This window comes from Impatiens glandulifera, chromosome 7 (genome assembly GCF_907164915.1).
Source record: "Impatiens glandulifera chromosome 7, dImpGla2.1, whole genome shotgun sequence".
NCBI lineage: Eukaryota > Viridiplantae > Streptophyta > Magnoliopsida > Ericales > Balsaminaceae > Impatiens > Impatiens glandulifera.
The window spans coordinates 35,264,813-35,282,165 of NC_061868.1; the positions used below are offsets into that span (position 1 = coordinate 35,264,813).

Here is a 17,353-nt window from a genome sequence, read left to right on the forward strand (position 1 = left end):
ACTTCACGTCTAAATTGAAATGAACATGAACTTTACATATAAAACATACCAAGATCTAAAACATACCAAGATTCAGACATGATAACATACCAAAGAAATGAACATGAACTTTACATCTAAAACATACCAAAGAATGGTGACGGGCAGCAGCCAATGCATGCGTACAAGGAAGACCGAATTCTTCAAATACCCTACAAGTACAGTGCATGTATTTCAAATTGACTTTAAAATGGGACTCATTGTCATGCACACAAAACTTGAATCGGTTAAGTGAGGATACGGTATAGAATCTGGCCTTCTCGAATTCCTCACATAATAACTTTTCATAAGCTGGCGATAAATGTTCTTGATGGTTTGACGTTTTTTCTCTTCTATCATTAAACCAATTTTGTATTGTGAATCTTAAATACTCAGCCATTGTTGAAATGGGATACTTTATGACTTCCCTACTCTAACTATTAAAACTCTCAGCATAATTGTTTGTGAGTTGATTGTATCGCTTACTAGGAAAAAATGCTCTACTCCATCTTTAGAACCCAATTTCTTCCAAATAGGCAGCAATCCTTTGATTTTTAACCCTGATCTTGTCAAAAAACCAATTAAATTTGGAGATTATGTACGCACGAGAAGCAAATAAAACTCCAGATGACATTTATCAATTTTGAATTTGGCCATAATATTCATCTTTATGTGATATGTGTACGCACCGTGGTCTGCTTTTGAAAAAATAGCACACAAGGCATTGTCGATGCTTGGGAATCTATCGGATACGAATATGAGATCATCAACTAATCCAATTGCTTCTCTCAGTTTTTGCATGAAATAAGTCCAAGAGTTATTATTCTCGGAATCAATAATGTCGAATGCGACATGATATAGTTTCTCATTCGCATCCAATAGCCACAAATAGTTGATCTTCCACATTGTGCTTAAGAAAACTGGCATCAACGCACAATACAGGACGGAAAGAGGCTTTGAACATATACCTGAAGTGGCCGAACTCATTTGTTTGTTATGGTACCTGGATTATTCTTCTCCAACGTGTAAAAAGGTATGATGACAATTTTCCATAGGAATCCTCTACTGTTCTTCGCACCGCCATTAAAGCCCTTTCTCTTGACCTTCAAGCCTTATTATACTCAAATATATCCCAGAAGTTTTCTGCATGTCTTCAATTATTTTTTCTTAAGTAGGTGGTCATGGTGATGGTCCATGTACTTAATCTTCATGCACTGCCCAATAAATCATGCTGGTGTTTGCATTTTCTCTCTAGCCTCGACAAAGATGAGCATGAGTGTTGTTGGTCGAATTTCCGAATCTCAAACATCTCAGATAATTTACCTTTCACAGCACGCAATCTCCACTTACATGTCTCGTCCAAACATTTCACATATCAAAGATGTTTTCTTGACTTCTCCACTTTGAATTCAAAATGATTAGTCATCGCATATTTATATAACCTCAGTTGAAGTTCTTTTTTATTATCAAACAACACACTGACTTCCAATATGATTTCACTACTTAATACCATTGCAAATGAGGGGTTTGTCGGTGATAGGTTTATTGGTGATGGGTCTGTCGGGTCTATCGATGGTATTGCCAATTATGCTCTTGCACTAGATGGTGTATCCATTGACACTCTTGCACTAGATGGTGTAGGTATTGATGATCGTTTTGTCGATTGAAATGAAGCTCTTGGAGTATATGGTGTAGGTAGTGATTTTCGATGAGGCGTGGGTGTAGTTGATGGTACGGCACTAGTAGTAGCACGCAAGTCCTGAGTAAGTATCCCATAATGAGGCAAAAATATTTCTTCTACTGCTTCATTTTGACTTTCAAAGACATCCTGCGAGGGTACAACTCATGGTATACTTTTTTGAGTAAGTGGTAGACTTTTTTGAGTAAGTGATAGTGATAGTATACTTTCTTGAGTTGGGTATGTAAGTATTGGTATATTTTCTTGAGTATGTGGTGACTTCTCTACTACAGAGACACATAGTGGTGACACAGTGCGACCCGAAATTAACCGTGATAAATATGTGCTCACATCCTCATCTTGATCAATAACAAGAGGGAGAGGATTTGTGATACACGAAACATCATACTTGACTTGAAGCACTAAATCATATCTAGATTTGTGCACGTTAAGTCTATCATAGAGGATATCAACTAATTCGGAAAACGTAGTATTTTGGGGTAAATTCAAAGTTTTGATTGAAGTTGAATGAAAATACATTATAAAAAACAAAAACTTCAGCTGCAATAGAAAACATGAATGGATAAATAATACTATTGAAGTCATGCAATTATTCATTAAATATGTTCCTTCGTGAGAAGTTCCATTGCGAAAAGGGAAGGCCCTTCGTAAATGGATGTCTCTTCACGACCCATCGCGAAAAGGGAAGGCCCTTCGCGAGAAGCCCAGTCGCGAGAATCAAATGAATCTTCTCTGAAACAAGTTGAACTCATCTGCGTGCATTTAAATAAACAATAAAAACAACAAACATATCGAGAGTACTAGTTGCCAAAGTGCTCGTGCTCGTCGTGCTCGTGGTGGTGTCCGTCGAATATCGTCGTCGTTTAGAGAGAAGGAGGAGAAGAGCGGGAAAGAGAGAATGAGAAGAAGAGAAATGAAAATAAGATGTCGAAGTTATATTAAATAGTAAGGATATTATGTACTTTTCACAATTTTTCTCATCGCGTTAAGTGATGGGGGTATTTTCGTAAAAAAAATAAAGTGGTCACCAATGCAATTAAAATTATGTGGTGATCACCGACGCATTTAAGGCCTTTTTAGGGCCATTTGCTCAAATTCCCCATAATTTTAACCTCTAATTTTGTGAATGTCATCTCCTCATCACTAATAAACCAATATTTTTATTACACATATTAATCATCTTTCAAAATTGTGCCTAACAAGATTTGAACCATGATCTCCATTATGTAACATTAACACTTCAACCACTAGACGACTTAAGATTGTTGATTAATATTTATAATTTTGTGTATGCATATATAATTTATTTGATTAATAATTAAAAAATACTTATATGTAATATTTGTATTATTAAAAATATTTAATAAATACTTATTATTTTAATATATTTAAATTAAATTTTAATTTTTAAAATTAATTAATTTTTCACTAAGGTTAATTATATATATATATATATATATATATATATATATATATGAATTATTATTATATTATTAATGTTGATTTTTTATTATTGTTTTAAATAAATTTTAAATTTTATTTATTTAGAATTATTAATAAAATAAAAAATAATGAAATGTGTCAATTTCTTTCATAATTAACTAAACTCTATTTTTCACTATTAATATATATATATAAAGTGTTAGACTTGTTTTTGTTATGTTGCAAATTTTAAATATATATATATATAATATTTTTAATTTTCTTTTTAATCGTTTTAAGTTTATGGTGGGTCAACTCGTAATCTAACTCAAATATTCATTTACTCTCATATATATATATATATCCAAATTAATCACAACTCACGACCCGAGAATCTGGACACTTTGAAATTAAGCATTATTATTATTATTATTATTATATATATATATATATATATATATATATTAGTTAGTTAAAAAGTTGAACTTATATTGTTAAAAATGTACCACGTTCATTAAATTTGGCGTTGAATTTAAGATATAAAGTTTTTTTAGCCTAGTTAGTTAAATGGTTATACTTGTTTTTGTTAGGTTGCAAGTCAAAACATACATATAGCATTTTTAACTTTATTTTTAACCGTTTTAAGTTTATGAGCGGGTCAACCCATAATCTGACTCAAATATCCATATCCAAATAAACCATAACTCTCGACTTGGCAATCCAGACACTTTGAAATTAAGCATTATTATATATATAGATTTGCAAAATGGAAATAAATAGTTTTATCTTTAAAAATGTAAAATAAAATTAAAGAAAACTAAGTTAATTTTTTTTTATGTACAATGAAACAACACAGAACTGTTAATGTGCATTAAATAAATAACAAAAATCTGGTTATAACAAATATACAAGTTTGCTTGTTATATTTTTATCTTATGTGATCGAACGAATTTTTCAAATACGATAGAATTATTATTCAAACTGAGAAGAATTACATAATCAATTTTACGTGTAGTTGAACCATTTCAATTTTGTTTAGTAAAAAATTATATTAACCCATCAAACACACACTTTTATCAATCTTTATTCATACTCTTTTTACTTTTGGTTTTACATATCTTAATGATCAAGAGGCATCTTAGGGTTGTGATCAGTTACACAGCCTTAAAGGCATTTGTGGTAGTGAGATTCTTATATGCTTAGCGTTGGGATGTTTGAAATTAAACTTTTTTTTCACCTAGACAAAGTGTGTCCACCTTTAAATACAAAATCCAATGGCGACGGTGATAGGTTTAATTTATGCTTAGGTGGTGGTGGAGGGTGTGTCACATATACACGTTTTTTCTTCATCAAACTTCGAAAGAGGGTTTTAGTTTCCGACAAAGTTTGTATTTCTTTTATACTCAAAATTATGAACGAAATTACAACCATGACTTTCGAACCAGCTTTTAGCAATGACATTTGTAAATGTTGGTAACAAAAGGACAAAAAATATTTCTTCTTATTCATCTCAAATGGATTATTACAAGTCTTTATATGTTTGACTCTTCGTATGCTTGACTCTTCAAATGACAAAATAAATTATTGTGCATATTGAATAGGTCTCCCACCTAAATCTCTTGGTTATCCCATTAAAACTATTATTATTATTCTAGGAATACTAAACATTAAAAACAAAAAATTATTAATTTAGTTTATTCAACAAATATCTCCCTTAAACTTAAATACTCTTCTCAGCTCTCATTCTAATTAGTCTTTTACAACTCTTTAGTAGTGTGATCGGTAGTGACTTGGTGAATATTTCAACGACATGAGCTCGACTTTCAACATGCTCCAGATCAACATTTCCTTCTCTAACTTGTTCTTGGATGAAATGAAATCGGATGTCGATGTGTTTATTTCTTCCCTGATTAACCGGGTTCTTTGCCAACTCGGTCACTAACTTGTTATCAACTCTGATCATAGTCCTTCATCTCGGGTCACTCCCAAATGCCTTAGTAAAATTGAAAGTCAGACTACATTACACACGCTCCAAGAGGCTGCCACAAACTCTACATCGCGTGTCGATAGAGTTACAATAAGCTGCTTCTAGCCAAGTAAAAGTCGTATTCCTAAGTAGGAATACATATCCCGAAGTGCTTTTTTGGTCATCAACGTCACCCCACCACACCAATTACTATCTAAGTAACCCACTAATCATTAGTCATTTGATTTTGAATATAAAAGACCAAGCGAAATGGTTCCTTGAACACATCTCAAAATTCTATTTAAGGTCTTCTATTTTGTATAGCTTGGATCCTCCATTAATCTTCTTGTTATCCAAATACTCAAGATTAGGTCGTGTCTCGTGTTTCTAAGATACCTTAGACTTCCGATTAAGCTTCAACATCTCCCAGCATCCACTCGTTCTCCTCCATCAAACTTTGAGAGTTTAGTGACTGGTTCCATTGGAGTAGAAATTGGGTTGTAGTCCTCCATTTTAAACTTCTTTAAAATTTCAAGTGCGTGCCTCCCTTGGAATATAAAAATCTCTTTCCAACTACTTCACTTCTAGGCCAAGAAAATATTTTATCAGGCCTAAGTTTTTCATCTCAAACTCTTTCTTCATTACCTCCTTGAACCCCATAATTAGTTCTGAGTTGCTTCTAGTGAATATGAGGTCGTCGACATAGAGAGCGACTACCATCATATCATTTTCTAATTATTTTTTTGTGTACAAGGCATGCTCGTACAAACATTGCTCGTACCCATTTTTCTTGAAATACTCGTCAATTCTTTCATTCCAAGCACGATGAGCCTACTTCAGCCCATAAAGGGTTTTTCTCAATCTTAGCACATTTTCTTATCCCCTCTCTTCATATACCCGAGTGGTTGGTTGATGTACACCTCCTCCTTCAACACTCCATTTAAAAAGGCTGACTTCACATCCATTTATAGAATTGGTCATTAGTTCTAATGAGCTAACGAAATTAGAAGTCGGATTGACTCCATTCTCATGACAGGTGCAAATACTTCATCATAATCAATTCTCTCCTTTTGTATATAGCCCTTCACCACAAGTCGAGCCTTATAACGCTCAACCTCTCCTTCAATATTCATCTTTTTTGTCCACCCATTTTACTTCAATTGGTCGAGCTCCTTTAGGAAGGTCGGTCAACTCCCACATTTAATTGCGTTCAATTGCCCCAATTTCTTCATCCATAGTTGATATCCATTTCTCGTCTTGTACAACTTTCTCAATAGTGTCATATATCTCCTGCAGACTTCTCATTATGGGATGATGAGACTCGAATTCATCTTCTGAAAACTCGGTGGTTGTTGATATCAAAGGCATAATAACCTCCAAACTTGTTTCTTTCTCAATCAGGTTACTCTAGTTCCTTGCCATTGATTCCTCCACATAAACATCTTGAATCACCACTAATTTCTTGTTAACGAGATTAAACAATTTATATTCCTTAGATTTTTCATCATACCCGATAAATATGTACTTCTTGTTCCGATCTTCTAATTTTGTCATGTGCTGACTTGGTACTTGCTCAAAGGCCACACTATTGAACACCTTGAGATGAAAGACAGACTGCTTCATACCACTCCGAATTTCCTAAGGTGTCTTCTCTCCTAGCATTGTATGTGGACATCTATTTTGCACATAGACTACGAACTACACTACCTCTCACTTTGAATTTTTGAAGGTTTCAAACACTTCTGGCTTCTCCTTCAGAAAATAAACCTACGTCTTCCTCGAGAAATCATCAATTAAAGAGAGGAAGTATATCTTACCACTGAATGATTTTGGAGTTATCGTCCCACATAAATCAATATGGATCAATCTAAGTTACTCATTTGTTCAGTATTTAGATCAACTTGGGAAAGAAGTCCTCGCTTGCTTCCCTATCACACATTCTTCACAAAACTTCTTTTCAAATATAATATTATGTAGTCCAAGCACCATCTCATTTTTCACCAGCTCGTTCAACCCCCCAAAGTGAAGATGACCGAACCGATAATTCCACTTCATGGCCTCGTTCTCTAGATCAAGTTGCATACATTTATCTTAAACTATTTTAAGCTCAAGTTTGTAAATGCGATTTTTCTTTATTTCTACCTAGGCAATGAGCCTCCCGAGTTTATCCTCCAGTTGTTGTTCTCGAACCTTCATTAAAGCCGAGTACCATTTCTCCAGCAACTGTCTCATGCTCAGTATGTTTCTTTTGAGATTAGGTATGTAGTAAACTTCTTTGATCTCTCTGATTCCCCCATTTCTCTATTGATACCTGATCATTCTTCAACTTTTGACGACTACTTTTGAAGCACCGCCAAAAGAAATTGACCCAGACTCCACCATTGAGAGTATTTTGATTAACCTCTCGTCACCACACATGTGGTTACTTGTGTTAGTGTCCAAGTACCAAAACGAGTTATCAAAACAGCTCGATTTAATCTCGGTTTCTGGAATTTTTATCACCAACAATAATTCTGCATCTTCTTTCTCAGTAAATAAGTTTATTGATTCCTCTTTTTTCTTCTCGAATCTACAATCTTAGGAAATATGACCCAGTTTTCTACAGTTGTAGCATTTTATCGAATAAAAATCATTGGCAACATGCCCATACTTTCCATAGTTATAACACTAAATATTATTGTTTGTGTTTGTCTGGCCACTCTGAACTTGACCTCATCCATTTCATTTATGTTCACCGAGTTGCTCACTTACTCGTCCTCCTCTTCCTCTATCTTTGTTACTCTGAGCATAGAGCACATTCTCCTCTTTTATTGTCGTCTTCGCCTAATGAGCCTATTCAAGGAACTCCCCTCTTCTTATTTTTCCTTCTCTTCTCATGTGCTTCCAAGGACCCAACAAGCTCTTCAATGGTGAGCATTGATAGATCCTTGAATTCCTCTATTGCGCACATGATATTTTCGAAACTAATTGTTAATGACCTTATAATCTTTTCAACAACTTGGTTTGATGAAAGACTCTCACCATTCTGATTATGTTTGTTCACTACGGTCTCCACCCGAGTAATGAACTCGGATACGCTTTCAGACTCTTTCATACTCATGTATTTTAGATCACCCCTTAGGGTTTGAAGTCGGACTTGTTTCACCTGTTCGTCTCCTTTGTTTGTTATTTTGAGTATGTACGATGCTACTTTGGAAGATTTTGCGTCAACTATCTTTTCAAAGTCAGATTCGTCGGCAGATCGGTATAGTAGATACAGAGCCACCCTATCTTTAGCTCGAACGATCTTCAACGCGTTCAGTTGGGCATTTGAATACCCATCTATTTTTGTCGATTCCTCATACCTAGTCTCGACCACATCCCAATTATTTTGGGAGTCGAAAAGGGCCTTCATTTGCACCTTCTAATTGTCGTAGTTGATGCCTTTTGTTACTTGGGTAGTGGAATGTCATTGGTTAGACCTTCCATTTATCTCAAGTGTTTACACTCAACACACACCTCACAAAGCTCTTGATCGCTCCTCTATCTCTCTCGGCCAGCGGACACCGTGGCGTTCTCTTTTAAGGCTGACATGTTCTCTCACGCTCACCTCACACAATGACCCTGATACCAATATGTTGGTAACAAGAGGGAAAACATATTTCTTCTTATTAATCTCAAATGGATTCTTATAAGTTTTTATAGGAAAATATTGACTCTTCATATACTTGACTCTTCAAATGACAATATAAAAATTATTGTGCATATTGAATAGGTCTCTTATCAAAATGTCTCTCTTGATCTGTTTACTAAATCTATCTCTTGATTATCTCACTCACCCCTAAAACATTATTATTATTTTTTATCACACTTTTTTCACCAATTATTTTGGTGTGCATGGATGATTGAACCAACAAACCAACAATAAAGAAGATGAAAAACACATACTCCAAATGCATAGAACAAAAACTCATCCTAGTCCACTCTTAATGTTGATGCATATGTGCCCATGAAATGCTCCTCTCTAGGTCACATATATATTTGTAAGCTCTCATGAGTTATAGTTAATAAAGTGAAAAAATAAAGTTAGAAACTTTTTTTTTCTGAGATTGGTGAAGAGGTAGAAAATAACATTATTATCAACTTAAACTCAAGCTCATGTTTTCTTTTGCATGCTTTTAATCTCCCTAACCCTAAAAAAAGGAGACATCATTAATATAAAAATGATCATATACCATACTGAATTGGAGAAATTATTTTGAGAACAAAAGAAAATTAATAGGAGCTAAATTTTTTAGTTAAGCATGAAGGAAATGTTACTTCTACCACTTGAATACTTGAATAGATTTAAAATGTAAATGAGAGTAAATTCATCAATGCACAAATATACATTTTGTAACTTATTATTTATTCATTATTGTTCTATTACATTATGTTTAAATAATAAAGAAAAATAGTTACACAACATTATAAAATAACATAAAACTAAATAATTAATTTTCTAAAATATATTTAATAGATTTTCCTAGGCCTAAAGGAAAGAAAAAACCACTAAAGTTATTTTATTTTATGACTTTATATGGATCTTTGTAGAATTTTTAATTTTAAAGAAAAGTGATTGTTATTTTAGAAAAAATGACTTATTATTTAGTTGAACTAGAAAATATTTACTTAAAAGTAGTTCAAATGAAAAAAATAATTTATAAAAAATTAAAATTATTCAATTATTAAATTAAAATATTTTTATTTTTATAAATTTTAAATATAAAAACATAAGAATAATAATTAAATCAATTAAAACTCAAAATAATATGCAGGGTCGGCTCAAATGTTAAACCCTAATCTCTTTCTCAGGGTGGCCTTCATTGGATCTTACAGCAGCCGAACTTTCTCAAATTTCTTCCTTCTTTCTCAGTTTTCTTCCTTCATCACCGGTAGACGTCCTTCTCCGTCGCTTCTCTCTGCAAGTGATACCTAAGATATCGAAGTCCTGTACATAGGATAACTTTCTTTATTTGGAAGTTGAGGTAGAAAACTGATCTTATAACTTTCTGAAATTTCTAAAATGTCTTTTTTTCTTCTTCTTTCTGAACTGATTTCAAACAGGGGTTTAGAAAATTGATTCCCTAAAACTAAATTTGGGACTCAATTCTTAAGTTGTACATTGTGTCAAGAATTAAGATTCCAAAAGCAAATAAAGTTGGGCTTTTTGGGTTTAGGGAGGAGATTGGGGGGATGCGTTAGAATGTCTCAAGTTTTAATTGCTTGTCTCTTTTCTTTGTGTTCTCTGCCAGGTCAATTGTATTGGAAGTTTATATTCAAGTAATGACCTTGGAAAATGATGCTTCTTTCGTTGAGAGTGAGAAGAAGAAGAAGAAGAAGAAGTCTAAAAAGAGAAAACATGATAAGCAAGACATTGAGCATTTCAGTGATGCAGTTGACATGAGCAAGGATGATGAGAAAGTAAAGAAGAAACAAAAGAAGACTAAAATTCATCAAGATGGTGGTGTTTGTAAAGAAGCTTTAGACACAACACTAAACCCGGATCACAGAGAAGAGAAGAGGAACAGAAAGCTAAAAGCTCTTGAGGATAAGAGTCTGCCATCATCTGATCATGTTGACATGACCTTGGAAGGCAATGACACCAGGGAATCGAAGATTCATAAAGCTAGAAAGGAGAAGAAGAAGGATGAATGCAACATTGAAATTGAGGATGGGAAAAACAAGACTGAAAAGATGAAGAAGGACAAGAAGAAGAAACAAAGCAAGGAGAAGGCTAATGGGGGTCACAAAGGAGAGAAGGAAGCCAATGATCAAGATGGTGATTTGAGTAAGGAATCTGAGAAAAAGAAGAGGAAGTTAGAAAAGAAAATGATGAAGAAGGATTTGTCAGCAACCAAAAATGTCAATGATGTAACTAAGCAAGTTGAAAATCAGTCGAGGAAAAAGAAAGCAATTGAGGAAGTCAAAAAGAAGTAAAAGAAATCCAAGAAAGTTACATTCTCTTCTGAAGTGGAGGTTTTTCCATTAGACAACGACGATCTTCCAAAAAAGAACCATGAAAAAAAGCTAATTCGAGGTAAGCGGTTTACTCCCGAAGAGAATGAGAAGATTACGGAAGCGGTTAATAACTACATATGTGATCACAGCTTGGGTGAAAAAGGTCAATACATGCTTATGCACTCTAAGAAATATCCCGAAATAAGAAATTGCTGGAAGGAAATCGGACTAGCTTTGCCCCATAGGCCTCACGATGCTGTTTATCGCCGAGCCCACATTTTATTTGAACGAGGCGATAATGGAAAATGGAATGAAGATGATTACGACATGTTAAGAAAGTTTCACACAGAATATGGTCCAAAATGGAAGCAACATGCGGAAAAAACAGGTCGCCATTTCAAGCACATTAGGAATGCATGGTTAAGAATAAAATTGGCAAACAAGAAATCAGGACGTTGGTCTCAAGACGAATACCAGAAATTATTCGATTTAGTCAACACCGATCTGAAGCTAAAAGTATTTGCAGAAAAGAGATCGAAACACGGAATGTTGAGGGACAACATCGGTTGGACTGCGATTAGCGATACGTTATCTACAAGAACTAATCCAGACTGCTGCAATAAATGGTACTTACAACTTACGTCTCCTATGGTGAGAGAAGGCATTTGGGCTGATACAGATGACTATCGATTGTTGGGTATGCTTTTTAACTTGGATGCTTGCAGTGTAGAAGAAGTGGATTGGGATAATATTATCGAACAGAGGCCGGGCGATGTGTGTAGGAGGCGATGGAACCAAATGATTCGTCATATTCATAATTATAAGACTAAGTCCTTTCCTGAACTAGTTGAAATTCTAGCGCAATCATATAAATTGGATGTGCTTGAAGCCAGAGAGATTTGGGATAACAAACCTTATGTTCCTTGAACTTGGGATAAATAACAAGCCAGAGAGACTAAGACCTTTCCTGAACCGTCCTCTGTGCCTATGACTTCAATGAAATGTTCTTCTATTTTTGTTCTATGGTAAACAACTTTGTTTTGTTTCATCAACTTGTAGTCTTGTACTAAATACTCATATTTTTCTCTTATTTTTTTTTTTTAGTAGTTATGAAGATGTTTTTTTAACTTGTAAGCCTTCATTCTTCACAATGGTATAATTCATGATAAAACAAAATTTGGATAAAATAACAAAATTTATAAGATTTTGTCTATAATATATACCTTTAATTTGAGTACAAAATTTGAGACTTTTGCCAAAACTATGAACAAATTTAATATTTGAGTACAAAATTTGAGATTTTCGTCCAAACTATCAACAAATTTAATATTTAATCCGTTTTAAATTTATTTTTATAGATAGTGATATAATTGTTACAAATTTAGTTTATTCAATACAATTTCAATTTTATTTTAAATTTGAAATCTTATATTTACAATAAATAGTAAAAATATCTCTATTGAGCATCAACATATTGCAATTATTTATCACTAAATTTTTGTCAATATTTAAATGAGATTTTAATTATATTTAGTTAGAATAATTTCCTTCTCGTATCCTAATTCTCAGAAAATAAGATGTCCTTATAATGGTTCCTATTCTAAATTAATTCTATTATAAGATTTGAGATTAAGGTTTGAAAGACAATTTTTCAATTTCTTAACAACAAATCTACTTTTCCACATTTCCAAGAACAAATCTACTCCAATTTGAAAGACCATACTTGCAATTACCAACTCTTTTATTTCTTGGATAATCTTGGACACATAGTTTTTTTTATTTTTTATTTTGTTCAATTGTAATATCATAACAAACTCATTCAAACATACTGAAATTTGACTTGTTAGCAACAAATGACAGTATTTTCAGCAATTTAGGTAAAAAGAAATGTCAAAATCAAACTCATAACTAAGAAGAAAACTTTTGATTTTGCTTCCAAATCATGAATAGATCTGAATTTAGTTAGGTTGATATTTCAGAGTTAAAACACACACAAGTTTTTGCTTCCAAATCATGAATAGAGAACATTTCAGAGTTGAAACACACACAAAGGTCGTACTAGGTACTTAGAAAAATGTAAGGAAAAAAAAAGGTAGTGGAAGATGATATAGGAGAAAAACCTTGGCAAAATAATGGGTAAATATCATTTGGAAATCAAAATTGGATTGAAGAAAATGATAGAGATATGAACAAGATTGTAGAACACGAAAAAGAAAGTGTTATTAAAAATAAGCCATTCATGAAAATCCTTTAAAATCATAATAATATAACTAATTCATGAAAATCCTTTAAAATCATAATAGTATAACTAATTCTCAAGCATTAAAATCAAGAATAATTGCAAAACCAACAAATCCTTAACCAAAGTCCAAACTATAGTTTTTTAACAGTGACTTTTCTCTTATAAAATTTACTCTTCCAGCTTAAGCTAGTATTCTAAATAAAACCTATTTCAATAATCCTACCATTTAAACTACTATGAGTGAAACCTACTTTAAGTAGAGCTATGACTTCAAAATGGTAAGCACATAAATTCAAATATATCTTCCTTCAACATATATATAATATATTGTTAGTTTTCATCTATAATTATAAAGTATTATGATGTTATGAAAGAGCAAATGGCTTGTATAATAACACTATAACTCTCTTTTTCAACCCATCATTCTCCCAAAACTATTGATTGGTAAAAGAAAAATGCAAATACAATCTTCAGAACTTCCTCATCAATCCCACTAATAGCAATCTGAAATATATAACAAAAATTGTTAAGATCTACTATAATTAACACCCATGATTTCACATTTATAACAGAAAAGTATTGAACTTACTAGTCGAGGTTGCATTCCGAAAGCATTAGCTCCATATTCGCAGAATCATTTTTATCTAAATTCAATCCCATCTCCAGATTAGTCTCCTCTTCAACATCACTCTTCTTCTCACAGCCTTCTTCTTTATTCTCTTCCAAATAGCTAGAGCTAGATAAAAGAAGCTGTTCCAACATAGACTCACCTCCTTCAGGAAAATTTGGAAGAAAAAAGTTGTCCATCGACAGGTACTTTTCATCAAAAGGCATTGGCGTAAAATCAATATTCATGAACATATCTTTCACTTCATCTGAGGAAAGATCCAAATCCTGAGAATTTTCTGGAGGGCTCAGATAGTTCATTGATTCATCTTTTGGCGTTTGGTATCTCACAATCATTCCATCCGAACCATCATTTGTTTCATCATCGTCTTCGTCAAAAACCCGTTTGAATGCGTTCTTCCCTGTCTCAGACATACGAGACCAATTGGTTTCTTTTGGCTGCAGTAGCTGAACGAAGAAACCTGGATTTTGCATGGCCATAACTATAAACGAAAGCATCTGCTGTTGGTTTTCCTCCATACCCTTAAGTTGGTCTCTTAGTACAAGCAACTTCTTTTCAGAGGTTTGTTGGTGCTGACTCAGCAAAATCAGCTCTTCCGTTAGTGCTTTCTTATCAGTACTGAGAGTTTCGATTTCTTTCCAGATCTCAGTTTTCTTGCCGTCTTCACATATAATTTTAGCATCCCCATTGTTATCGTCCTGAGAAGAGTTTTGCTGATGATTGCGATTCTGAGATTGCTTCCTTCTAAAGATATTCTTAAGAAAATGCTTTTGGCCTTTAATGAATCCCTCGTTTGCAAACTCCCATTGGTCAGTATCAATCTTTCTGAACCCCTGCAATTTTTAAAGGAAAGGAACATAAGACAAAACAAGTGAAAAGGGTTGTTTACATGATAATATGAGATTTGATTAATACAACCATCATGAAAATTCATGTTTTGGTCCAAAATCCAATTCAGCTATTTTGTACCATTAAGAAAGAGCACTTGAGGATCCCAATGAAAGTCACAAAACTTCTGTTAATTATTCTCAGACCAGACTTTTTTCTAGAGAAGTCTAGCACAACATCCCACCGCCATAACCCTTCAATCAAGTTGCTTTTAGTGAGAATCGAAGATGAGATCTCAACTCTTAATTGAGGACTCAAACCATGTGAACTACTCCGGGTGGGATGATAGTCACAAATCTACCGAACCTAAAGATGAGAAATTTTATCTGAAAGGGCAATATGGGAAGTGGATGTAAGAAATGAGTTGGATGTGGATGTTTTGGATTTAAGAATAGTTGGGTGTGGGTGTGGAACAAAACTTTTTTCATCAAACATTTATTGGCTATATCTATGAATCAAGACTCTCTTTGGGTTAGATAAATCCAATCTAATGTTATCAAATGAGCTTCTCGTCAATTGAACATAAATCTGATATTTTTTGGACTAGAAAAAGAAAATCTCGAGACTTGAAACAAGTAAATTTCTCTCAAGTATAGAGTTGGGAAGGGGCAATACATCCTTTTGGTTTACCCATGGCCTCATGATGTCATTCTTATTAACATACATGTGTTGTCAAACATAATATTGATAAAGTATATTTGAATGTGAAACTTAGAGACATTTGGAATGGAAGATGATACAACTAACAAGTTCTTCAAAACACTATTAGTTTGTCTTCATATAATAACATATTTGATCAATGCAAATAGACTGTCGAGAAGTATGAATAACTTCTCAACAGCTTTGGCAGGGAATGAGGTGAATTGGGGAAAGGTCTAAAGTTGTTCCTAGACATCAATTTATCTCTGGCTACCTTGACATACACGCTTTTTTGTTATTTTTATTTTCATCACGAAGGAAAGAAGAGAAAACAGTGATGATTTACTCTTTGATTGCTCATTCCCTTTCTCTTTATGCGAGAGAATTATGAATCCAATCATACTAAGATAACCGAGAGTGTGGAGTTAAAGAATGAAACATCATGGAAGCTTAAGGCAAGAGTCTATTCTCAAACATCCTGGAATTCACTTTTCCACAATAGACTATGATAATAGATTCCCAAAAAAATGCAGCAATAAAGAAAAAATCCTAAATTAATCCAGTTTACACTATTCATCAATGAACCAAATGATATAATCAGCAATTGCAAGAAACTATGTTCAAGTCTAATTAGCTAAAACCAAACCAAATGATATGCTAGAATTATATGACTAAGCATCTAAGTTTACACACAATTTCCAACATAGAACTTGCAGCATACATGAAGGCTTCATGATAAAAAAAGAAGAAGAAGAAAAACAGAAAGAGAGTGAGAGAGCTCACATATATGTTGAGTTGTCTAACGAAGCTGGAGAAATTATTGTGTTTGAAGTTTTGAGGAAGTATTTCGCTCTGAAACTGAGTCTGGTTCCATATGACAAAGCTATCACCAGTCTTTCCCCAAGAAATCAAGTCGTTTGTCGACTGATCATCCACCATCTCATAGCATTTCAACAGGAAAGGCGGTACAAGAGACCCATTCTCCATGGACTTCACCATAATTTTATTACTTATTCCAGTAAATCAGACCAAGATTGACCCAACTCGATCTCCAAACTGAAGAGGCGAAAAGAATTCTTTTTTTTAAAAAAAAGAGGAAGATTTCGTAGTTCAGAAGAAATCAGCTAGGTGGGTTATAAGTCGAACCTGAGAATTGTTCAAAAAGAATGAAGATCAAAGAAAGAGACCATATGTACACATGATTAGTCAAGAAAGAAATGATTAACAATAAAGAGAAGGAGCTAGAAAAGAGACGAAGACCTAGATAAATCGAGAAGAAGAAGAAGAAGAAGAAGAAAGGGTTTAATGGAAATATCAACCAGGAAGGGACCTATACCTGTCGTGGAGCAATTCATTAGCCGACAAAAAAGCAACAAATGGGAACTCTTTAAAGACCAAATAATGACCGTTAGATCACTCGGAAACTAAACCCATCACCAATCTACGGAGGAAGTCGAAGGAGGACATAAGGGGTTGTTTGGTTAGGATTAAGGACCCATTGTTTTTTCATTTCTTAGAAGAATGGATATCGGCCTTATTTATTTGTTTGGGATACACTTTCACTTTATTACATAAACAATCACTTTATTATAATCATTTTGTTCTATGTGTCTTTTTTAAAGGTTGAACTTTATTAGTATCACTCAGTTGTCGAGATCGATACGTATAAATTATAATCAAACACATTTATTGTTTAAACTCAATTTTTTCAACCTCACTCCTCAATTTTTAATTTATAATCTTATCATTTTTCTTTTCATCAATTTTAAATATTTTTTATTTATTTTTTTCATTTGTTTCAACTCTTTCTAATCATTTTATTCATTCTCTCTTTTTAATTATTTTATTCATTATCTCTCATTTATTTAATTT

At 33.3% G+C, this 17,353-nt stretch overlaps 2 protein-coding genes across 3 annotated transcripts; one reads left to right on the forward strand and one right to left on the reverse strand.

Moving 5' to 3' along the window:
• The first annotated feature begins 9,970 nt into the window (after positions 1-9,970).
• LOC124946027 (cyclin-D-binding Myb-like transcription factor 1) lies at positions 9,971-12,211 on the forward strand. Of its 2 annotated transcripts, none has more exons than XM_047486577.1 (2): positions 9,971-10,111; positions 10,379-12,211. In XM_047486577.1, exon 2 carries the CDS (start codon positions 11,256-11,258, stop codon positions 12,009-12,011), a length of 756 nt encoding a protein of 251 aa, XP_047342533.1. In that variant the 5' UTR covers positions 9,971-10,111; positions 10,379-11,255; the 3' UTR covers positions 12,012-12,211. The 2 variants fall into 2 exon arrangements, with proteins under 2 accessions (XP_047342533.1, XP_047342534.1); XM_047486578.1 differs by having other exon boundaries at positions 9,974-10,111.
• A 1,402-nt stretch (positions 12,212-13,613) lies between these two features.
• On the reverse strand, positions 13,614-16,746 carry LOC124910210 (heat stress transcription factor A-8). The gene is made up of 3 exons (XM_047450823.1): positions 16,265-16,746; positions 13,916-14,787; positions 13,614-13,830 (listed from the first exon to the last, which is right to left on the reverse strand). Coding segments are annotated over exons 1-3 (1,089 nt in total). The 5' UTR covers positions 16,481-16,746; the 3' UTR covers positions 13,614-13,829.
• Positions 16,747-17,353: the final 607 nt, after the last annotated feature.